This window comes from Quercus lobata, chromosome 4, assembly GCF_001633185.2.
Source record: "Quercus lobata isolate SW786 chromosome 4, ValleyOak3.0 Primary Assembly, whole genome shotgun sequence".
NCBI lineage: Eukaryota > Viridiplantae > Streptophyta > Magnoliopsida > Fagales > Fagaceae > Quercus > Quercus lobata.
In genome coordinates this window covers 71,884,463-71,894,307 of record NC_044907.1, presented here as the reverse complement: position 1 = coordinate 71,894,307, position 9,845 = coordinate 71,884,463, and the positions used below count along the sequence as shown (strand labels likewise).

Sequence of the window (9,845 nt, the reverse complement as noted above, 5' to 3'; positions counted from 1 at the left end):
GAGAGAGTGTGAAGAAAAGCTTAAGAGTGTGCACTTAGCAAGGCCTCGCGACTGAATCTCGCAACTAGCTCATGGTTGGCAAGTCACTAAAGGAGGCACACGTGTGAAGCATACATGGGAGTTGAAGAGTCACACCAGCTAGAGAACTACAAAACAAAACTTTCAGTCTGGCCAGGTAGTTAGCTCACGACTCAGACTCCCAACTTAGTCAAGTCATAAGGACAAGTCACCTGACCACTTTGTTTGGGAAAAACTGACCTTTCGCATTCCAAACACACACCAATAGAAATACCCCTTATACCTACATACTGTAAAGGGCTTCATGAGAGAATTTTGAGAGAGAAACCCTAGAGAAAAACAAGATTGACTCATCCACAATCTTTACACTTTGATTTTCCAAATTCCTCTACTTTCACCCTTTCCATTGTTACATCTTTAAGAGGTACATTTAGCCAAATCCTTTTTTCACCATACCCATATCTGTGAGAAGGTTATTTGGTGCTTGGGAAGCAGTTAGGAAGGGACCAATTAATATTGGTTGATACTGTGAGCTATAGCGGAATCCTGTAAGCTAGAGAAGACAAAGGTTTGGCGTAACCTCGTTGGAGCAAGAAGCTTGGAGGGATTAGGTACACTGGGTAGATTAGGCTTTAAGGGTCTTCTGCTGTTCATGTATCCCAACTTCATTCTCTAGTGGATTATTGATCGCTTGAAGGTCGGCGGAGAGGTTTTACACCGAGGACTTCGGTTTCCTCTTCGATAACACATTGCTGTGTTGTTTTTGTGTTTGCATCTCTCTTCCCTTAATCTTTGCCACTTAATTTCTGCTGTGGTTGTAATTTTATTTGATTTAGATTGTTTTATCAATTTTGTTTTACCTTATTTTCATATTTTGCACATACATTGTTTGATAATAAGCTTGAATTGGTAATTTGTAATTTGGGGGTCCAAACGTTCATAGGTATTTTACACGCTATTTGAAGATTCAGAACTTGTTAGACACTTTGGTGTGTTTATTGTGTTATAAATAAGAGGGCACTTTGATGTGTCCGCTAATATTTAGATTAATCAGTGCCTTCTTTTCAGTTGGATTAAACAAAAATTTAGCTGTATCTTTGAAGATCAGGTAAATTTTAAATGTAATGAACATAAGCGATGGTGAAAATAAAATTTAGACAAATAAATAATTATTCATCAAGACTCGAATTTAACACCATGGATCCCATTCGCCCTTAATTTCTTAGGGTCCACAACATCCATGCAGTGGTAAGTAGCACAGACAAAGTTGCAGCACTAGCATCCAATTTTGTAGTGTTTGTTTAGTAAATCATTGAAATTATGCAAACTCCAAAGGAGGCTACCTTCCATACTTGTTGGGTGTTATGTACAATTCTACTTCACATGCATGATAATTAGTATGATAATTATCCCTGCAATTTAATTTTTTCTAAAAAATACTCAAACTAGCCCCCAAAATTTTGGATATGACTTTTATAATAATAATAATAATAATAGTAATAATGAATGCTCTAAAAAGTGTAAAAACACAAGAGCTATTTAGACCCCCAAATTAAAATTACGGCTCGATAGATTTTACTCTAACTTATACTAAGTGTGGAAAAGAATAAGTATAAGCCTATAAACAAACAAGCTACTCTAACTCATATTCATAATAACACAGCAGTAAGAGTAGGGAAGAAAGATGCAAACACAAGATAACACGCCGATGTGTTATCGAAGAGGAAACCGAAGAACTCGGCGAAAAACCTCTCCACCGCCCTCCAAGCAGTAATCAATCCACTAGACAATCGGTTGGGATACATGGGTTAGCAAGAGACCCTCCAAGCCTAATCTACTCGCTATACCTAAGCCCTCTAAACTCCTACTCCAATAAGGCTTCTCAAAACCGTGTCTTGTGTAGCTCTCCGGATCCTGCAATACGCCTGATTGCATCTACCAAAACATGGTTTCTTCCAATGCTTCCCAGCAGCACCAAATCCACACTTGACACTCTGAAAGGGTGTGGTAAGTGTTTGGGCTATCAACCTCTCAATGGTATGGAAATGGAGAGGTAGGAGTTGAGGAAAATCCACAAGCAATTGTGCAGAGATATATGGGTATAACAATCTCTAACTCTCAAGGTTTTTGGCTAGAGTTTTCTCTCAGAAGTACTCCTCAACATTTGTGGGTAATGTGGGTATATATAGTGTGGGTACAAAAAGTGTATATCAGATAGGACAATCTAGCAAAAAAAGAATGTTTCACGAGTGTCTCGCGGGAAGGCCTTACCTGCGAGCTACTCGTGAAACACAACTGTCTTCATTCTGTCCTGTCTCTTCGCATTCCAGTCATGTGCAAGGCACATGCATCATTTCGTGGGATGCTTAGTTGTGAGCTACCTGTGAAAACTCTTCAGTCTTCAATTTGCTTGAGTCTTCACACTTTCTCTTTCTCTCACACACAACCCTTACAATTAAATCCCATGATAAATGCAGGGTACAAAAGATTGAATAAAATTACAATCAAATTTGGCATGGAATTAAAGCCAACAAAACAAATAGTTGTAAATTACAACTTTACAAATAATAATAATAATAATAATGCTTGAAACACAATATTTTTAAAACAATTTCACAACAAATATATAGGTGTTAAGTAGGTAAAAAATATGATGTCAATAATGGACCCAAATGAGAACCAATAGATATGCATTTAAACGTATAGGTAGCACCCCAATGATCACACAGTCAAACACCTCCAATAGATCATCTGCATTTGAGCAGATACCAGACAAGTAACATCCCAACGGTAACAACCAAAGGTGAGTCTCTGACTCCTCTCTCTCTCTCTCTCTCTCTCTCTGATTTCTTGATCCGGTTTATTGTTTTATTGCTTCATTTTTATTTTCTTTACTTCTTTTTCCTATGGTCCCAGTCTCCCAAGTCCTAGTTTGCTAGACATTTAAACTTAAAAGAATTGAAGTCAAGATGAGATTTTTTTTGAAAATTTTGAGATTCCTAGTTTTGAACCTACGCCTTGCACGAAACATTTTGAAAACAATGAAAGGTTAAGAGCCATGTCACGTTCCGATCCAAAAGAAAAAAGAAGAGAGAGAGAGAGCGTTGTAACTCAATACAATTGCTCTATTTTCTTCACATAGAAAACTTGGATTCGAACCCCCTACCACTTGTTGTAAGTGGAAAAAAAAAAAAGATAAAGAGAAAAGGTCTTGAAAATCGAGCAATCTAAAATTTAAGATAAAGCAAAATTGCAAACTACGCTAGTAATATTAATCCAAAAGAGTTTTAAAATTCAAAAACGCAATAAATTCTTTGATTCAACCCACAGTAGATGTGAGCTTGCTCTTACTTTCCAACCCACAGTACATATAAAATATGAGGCTTGTATCATGATTCTACCATCCTATGATTCAGTTTAACATTCTGTTTATTCAACATCATCCATATACAAAATGATGGCTCAGTTACTATAGCATAAGCTACAAAATGCATTTTCCGCAATACAGTTGTTCTAAGCTTGGCCATCCTTATTATTGCACTTCTATCTTTGGTCAATGAAAAGAATTCTACTTTCATCATTTCAGGCTCTGATTTAGCACATCTTTCTAAAATAATTAACTTCATCAAATAGATAATGACTCATCTTTGCCATTCCCACAACACATATGTATACTCTATGAAAGATGGTAACAAAGATTCTATTGACCTGTAAAAAGTAAGTCAAGAAAACAACAACAACAAACAAATTTTAGTTTCTGATACGCCCGATCAAATTATCATCATCCATGCATGGCCGGTCATGGACGACCTAAACAATACCGTCCTGAAGGAAAAGGCCGTCGCTCAAGGACGGGAAAACTCATTTCTACTCCTTAAGGAGCCGTTACAAAACATTAATCAACCTTTAGACCGTTGGGAAGGGCAGCTCATCATTAACACCCCGCAAGGGCGTTACCAGGCAAGAATAAAGCCTCCATCAAGACTCCACCAACGGCTAGAAGAAACCACCTGTGAGCACACGTATATAAAGACTGAACCCCGAAAGGGGTGGAAAGAAAAAAAACTCTAGCACATTATTCTCACAGCTCTCTTTTGTCAATCTTTCTAACTTTGGCATCGGAGACCTTTCTGCGGGCACAATGCCGACGAACTACACCCTTTCTTCCATCCACTATCTGCAAAGGATTGGGTTGGTTGAGGACGACTTCCATCTGGACGATCATAATCAACTAACGATCTGCTCATCATCAGTTTGGCGCCGTTTGTGGGAACGACGATTCAACACGTGATCTGTCCTCGGTCCAAATGGAATCCAGTACAAACCCAAATCCTACTGCGTTGGCCCTACAAATCCAGTCGCTATCAGCAACTGTGGAAGAACTCACCAGACAGAACCAAGAGATGAAGCAACGGCTGCTACAGGAAAGTAATCGTGTAGACAGGGGGGACAACGAAGACAGCAACAGAAGGCAAACCAGCACTCCAGAAGAAGTGAGCTTGGATCTCTTAAGAGAGATGAGGAAAGAGATGGACGAACTGAGGAACGCCATCAAAGGAAAAACGGACCAAAGCTTGGAGAGAATCGTCCGGAAGACGGATTCGCCTTTTACCATGGCCGTCCAGGAGTGCCCAGTACCATCCAAATTCCGTCTACCCCAGCTAGAACCTTTCGACGGGCTGAAAGATCCCTTGGATCACCTGAATACCTTTAGGACGACCCTAGGCCTTCAACAGCCACCCGATGAGATTTTGTGTCGCTCCTTTCCTACAACCCTCAAAGGAGCAGCCAGGAAGTGGTTCAACAAGTTGCCAACATCGTCCATTGATAACTTCGAGCAGTTAAGTAGTTCCTTTGTTCGTTGCTTTGTAGGCGGGCAGCGTCCAAAAAGAACTACCGACCACCTGCTTACCATCAGACAAGGAGAGAAGGGACCATTGAGGTCTTATATGGCACGTTTCACCCGAGGAATGCTGGAAATAAATGAGGCAGATGACAAGGTGCATCTCACGACCTTCAAAGCGGGGTTGAAGTCCAGAGATTTTGTGGCATCTTTGGCAAAGAATCCCCCTAAGACAATGGCCGAGGCATTGCTGAAAGCTCAAAAGTACATGAACACGAAAGAAGCCCTAGTAGCCATTGACAAAGTAGAGAAGAGCAAGGAAAAGAAGAAGGAAAAGGAGGACGATCGACGAGGGCTAAAAAGGGATCGGGCTGACCGACGGAATGATGATGGAAATAGGAGGAGGGAGGACAAGAACCCTCGTCCATCAAAATTCACACTGCTGATGATGCCCGTTGACCAGATTCTAACAGAAATACGGGATGAACCGTCTCTTAAGTGGCCAAGACCACTCCACTCAGCGCCTGGTTTGCGCGACAAGAGGAAATACTGCCGCTTCCACAAAGATCATGAGCATTACACGGAGGATTGCAGGGACCTCAAAGAACAGATTGAAGAGCTCGTCCGTAATGGGAAGCTACAACAGTGTATAAAAAGGGGAGATTCCGGCAGGTATAGACAGAAAAGCCAACAAGTTAATGCAAAGAGAGACGAAAACCGCCCCCAACCTCCTCCATAAAGCGCGCTAGGGGAGATAAAAACCATCGCCGGAGGACTAACCACTGGGGATCATTCAAATCCCTCAGGAAATCATACCAAAGGCAGGTAAACAGCGTCCACAGTATACCTCCGTTGAAGCAAAGACGCACCAATGGAGACTTGTACTTCTCTAAGGAGGATGCCAGAAGTGTAAAGCAACCTCATGATGACCCACTCATCATTATGATCATGATCGAGGGGTTCAACACGTGAAGAGTCCTGGTCGATAATGGAAGCTCAGCCGACATAATCTATCTTCCTGCCTTCTAGCAACTAAAATTGGACCCAAAAAGGCTCCATCATTTTGAGTCTCCCCTCGTCAGTTTCAGTGGAGACAAGGTATACCCCAGAAGAATAGTGACATTGACAGTGACGGCCGGATCATACCCCCTTCAGGTAACCAACCAGCACAATTTTCTGATAGTGGACTCACCCTCGTCCTACAATGTGATCATAGGGAGACCAATGCTCAATTGCTGGAAGGCCGCCATTTCCACCTACTGCTTAAAGGTGAAGTTCCCAACAGAACAGGGTATCAGGGAAATTAAAGGAGACCAGGTATTGGCAAGAGAATGCTACCATGCCGTCCTGGCCTCAGAAGAGAACCATACGTGGGCGATTGAAGAGAAATCGCCAGAGATTATGGAGAAACTTGAAACGGTAGAGCTGGCTGAAGGGAGTCCGCTAAAGACGACTCAAATAGGGACGAACATGAGTCCCAGGACGAAGGAAGAGATCGTCAGCTTCCTGAAACGTAACCTTGATATATTCGCATGGAGCCACGAATATATGCCAGGAATCCCAGCAAGCCTCATCCAGCATCACCTGAATGTTGACCCGGGAAAGAAACCCGTCTAGTAGAAAAAGAGAGTCTTTGCCCCCGAGCGAAACAAGGCAGTGATGGACGAGGTAAATAAGTTACTTGCAGCAAAATTTATCCAAGAAGTCCACTACCCAGAGTGGTTGGCCAACATAGTCATGGTCAAAAAAGCGAATGGGAAGTGGAGAATGTGTGTCGACTTTACAAACCTGAATCAAGCCTGCCTAAAAGACAGCTTCCCACTGCCCAGAATCGTCCAACTAGTGGACTCCACAGCAGGGCACAAACTTCTCACGTTTATGGACGCGTTCTCAGGATATAACCAAATACAAATGGCTGAAGAAGACCAAGAGAAGACTGCTTTTATCACCAGCCAGGGACTTTACTGTTACCAGGTCATGCCTTTTGGACTCAAGAACGCAGGTGCCACCTATCAAAGATTGGTGAACCAGATGTTTGAGAAGCAAATCGGGAGAAATGTGGAGGTTTATGTTGATGATATGCTCGTCAAGAGCAAGGAGGAAGAGGATCATCTGGATGACCTCAAAAAGACATTCAATACGCTCAGGCGGTACAGCATGAAGCTCAACCCGTCCAAGTGCGCTTTTGGGGTTTCCTCGGGGAAATTCCTCGGGTTTATGGTTTCGCAGAGAGGGATTGAAGCAAACCCCAAGAAGGTCAGGGCCATCCTGGAAATGTCCTTACCTAGGACGGTTAAAGAAGTCCAATCCCTCACAGGGAGAATTGCGACCCTCAACAAGTTCGTCTCGAAAGCTACAAACAAATGTCTTCCATTCTTCAAGACTTTGAAGAAGGTGTTTTCTTGGACGGAGGAATGCGAGGCGGCGTTCCAAGAGTTGAAGCATTATCTTAGCAACCCGCCGCTCTTAAGCCGGTCTAAAGAAGGTGAAGACTTATTCCTGTACTTAGCTGTCTCTGTTACGGCCGTCAGCGCGGCGTTGATTATAGAAGAAGACGGTTTGCAACTTCTTGTGTATTACATCAGCCAGGCTTTCCAGGGTGCTGAAGCGCGGTATCCTCACATAGAGAAGATCACCTTCGCCCTGATTATGGTTTCGAGAAAACTTCGTCCATACTTTCGAGCCAATCCCATCATTGTGATGACGGACCAACCCATCAAAAAAGCTATGAACAAACCCAAAGCGGTAGGACGGATGGTGCAGTGGGCAATCGAGCTCAGCCAGTTCGACATAAAATATCGTCCAAGGATAGCAATAAAAGAATAGGCATTGGCTGATTTTATAGCAGAATTCACCACCCCTAGGAACGAAGGGAGTCTCTGGACGGGTAAACACTGATGGGTCATCCACTCAAAAAGGGGGCGGAGCAGGCATTGTCATCACTTCCCCTGAAAAGAGTGTTCTCAAATATGGGGTTCAGCTTAAATTCCCTGTAACCAATAACGAAGCAGAATACGAGGCCTTACCGACAGGATTGAGAGTAGCCCAGGCACTCGGAGGTGAGAATGTTCTACTTAAGAGCGATTCCCAGCTCATCATAGGGCAAGTAAAAGGGGAGTACGAAGCAAAGGAGGCAAGGATGTAGAAGTACCTCAAATTGACGAACCAACTAGTAAGCTCTTTTAATCACGTGGAGTTCGTCCAGATCCCCAGGGATCAGAACGCTGAAACTGATGAGGTAGCACGAAGCACCTCAACGGACAACCAAAGTAAAAGGTTTGATTGGAAGATGGAAGAACAAAACTATCCTAGCATCCAAGAACTTCAAACCTTCTTCGTCCACACAGGCCACAGATGGACGAGCCCAATATTGTCATTCCTTCGAGAAGGACGGCTACCGTAAGATCCAGAAGAAGCTGGAAAGGTCCGAAAACGAGCAGCCAGATTCACAATACTTAATGACAAACTCTACAAAAGGAGCTACTCCCAACCGTATTTGAGATGTGTAGAAAAGAAGGAGGCCAAATACATCCTTGAAGAAGTGCACGGAGGAATCTGCGGAGACCACCTGGGGGCAAAATCCCTCGTTAGGAAGATCATGAGAACAGGCTACGTTTGGCCAATAATGCAACAAGACGCAGCTGATTTCGTGAGGAAGTGTGATAGTTGCCAAAGGTATGGGAATGTTCAAAGAATCCCCGGGGAAAAGATGACCACAATCTCCTCGCCTTGGCCATTCGCACAGTGGGGGATCGATATCATGAGTCCCTTACCTCAGGGAAAGAGACAAGTAAAGTTCCTGCTCGTCGCCATCGACTACTTCACAAAATGGGTGGAGGCAGAAGCTCTGGCAACAATCATCGAAGCAAAGGTACAAAATTTTGTTTGGAAAAATATTGTTTGCAGGTTCGAGATACCAAGGACGATTATATCAGATAACGGTCGTCAGTTTGACAGCCAAAACTTCAGATCATTTTGCTCGGGCTTGGGCATTAAAAATAGGTACTTTTCGCCAGGACATCCTCAGGCCAACGGACAGGCGGAAGTAACCAACCGGACCTGCTCAAGATAATCAAGTCCCGGCTGGTGGGGGCAAAGGGAATGTGGCCTAAAGAACTGCCAAGCATCTTGTGGGCATATAGGACGACAACATGGACACCGACAGGAGAAACACCGTTCAGTCTGACATACGACACAGAAGCAGTCATACCGGTTGAAGTTGGGCTCACTAGCCTTAGGAGAGAATTCTTTGACGAACAAACCAATGACGACCAATTGAAAGAGAACTTAGACAGCCTGGACGAGATTAGAGACCAGGCATCTGAAAGAATGGCCAAATACCAGCAGAAGATAGCCCAATATTATAATCAAAGAGTGAAGCTGAAAAGGTTCAATGTTGGAGACCTCGTCCTCAGAAAAGTCACCCCTGCAATGAAGGATCCAGCACATGGAAAATTGGGACCGTCCTGGGAAGGGCCTTACAGAGTCGTCCATTATTCACTTCAGGGAAGTTACCATCTGGAGGACTCAGAAGGAAAAAGACTACCTCATCCGTGGAACGTTGAACATCTAAAGAGGTATTACGAAAAGGACCCATAGCCTGATTGTAAAACCCAATTTGATACTTCTATCTTATGTAAGCAATTATTCAAATCCCATTACCTGTTATTCAATTCATAAGTATTATCCAGTATTTCTTAAGTGTTATTCAGCAAGTCATGCGCCACAATTTTTCCAAAAACACAAACGATCGTCCCAAAAAGAAAGAATGACGATAAGTTTCCTAAAATGGATGTACATCGTCTCAAAAGAAAAAAATGACGATAAGATTCCTTAAATGGATGTACATCATCCCAAAAATAAGAAAAATGACGATAAGATTCCTTGAATGGATGTACATCGTCCCAAAACGAAAAATGACGATAAGATTCCTTAAATGGATGTGCATCGTCCAATAAAGACGACCAAATTCCTTAAACAGATA

The 9,845-nt window shown here is 42.8% G+C and overlaps 1 protein-coding gene across 1 annotated transcript; it reads left to right on the top strand.

Moving 5' to 3' along the window:
* Positions 1–4,325: 4,325 nt before the first annotated feature.
* On the top strand, positions 4,326–5,600 carry LOC115985742. The gene has a single exon (XM_031108645.1). It carries the CDS (start codon positions 4,326–4,328, stop codon positions 5,598–5,600), a length of 1,275 nt encoding a protein of 424 aa, XP_030964505.1.
* The last annotated feature ends 4,245 nt before the right edge of the window (positions 5,601–9,845 follow it).

What these genes read in the sequence shown, in the direction of transcription:
- LOC115985742 (XM_031108645.1), top strand. Translation starts at nt 4,326, where the DNA reads ATGGAATCCAGTACAAACCCAAATCCTACTGCGTTGGCCCTACAAATC.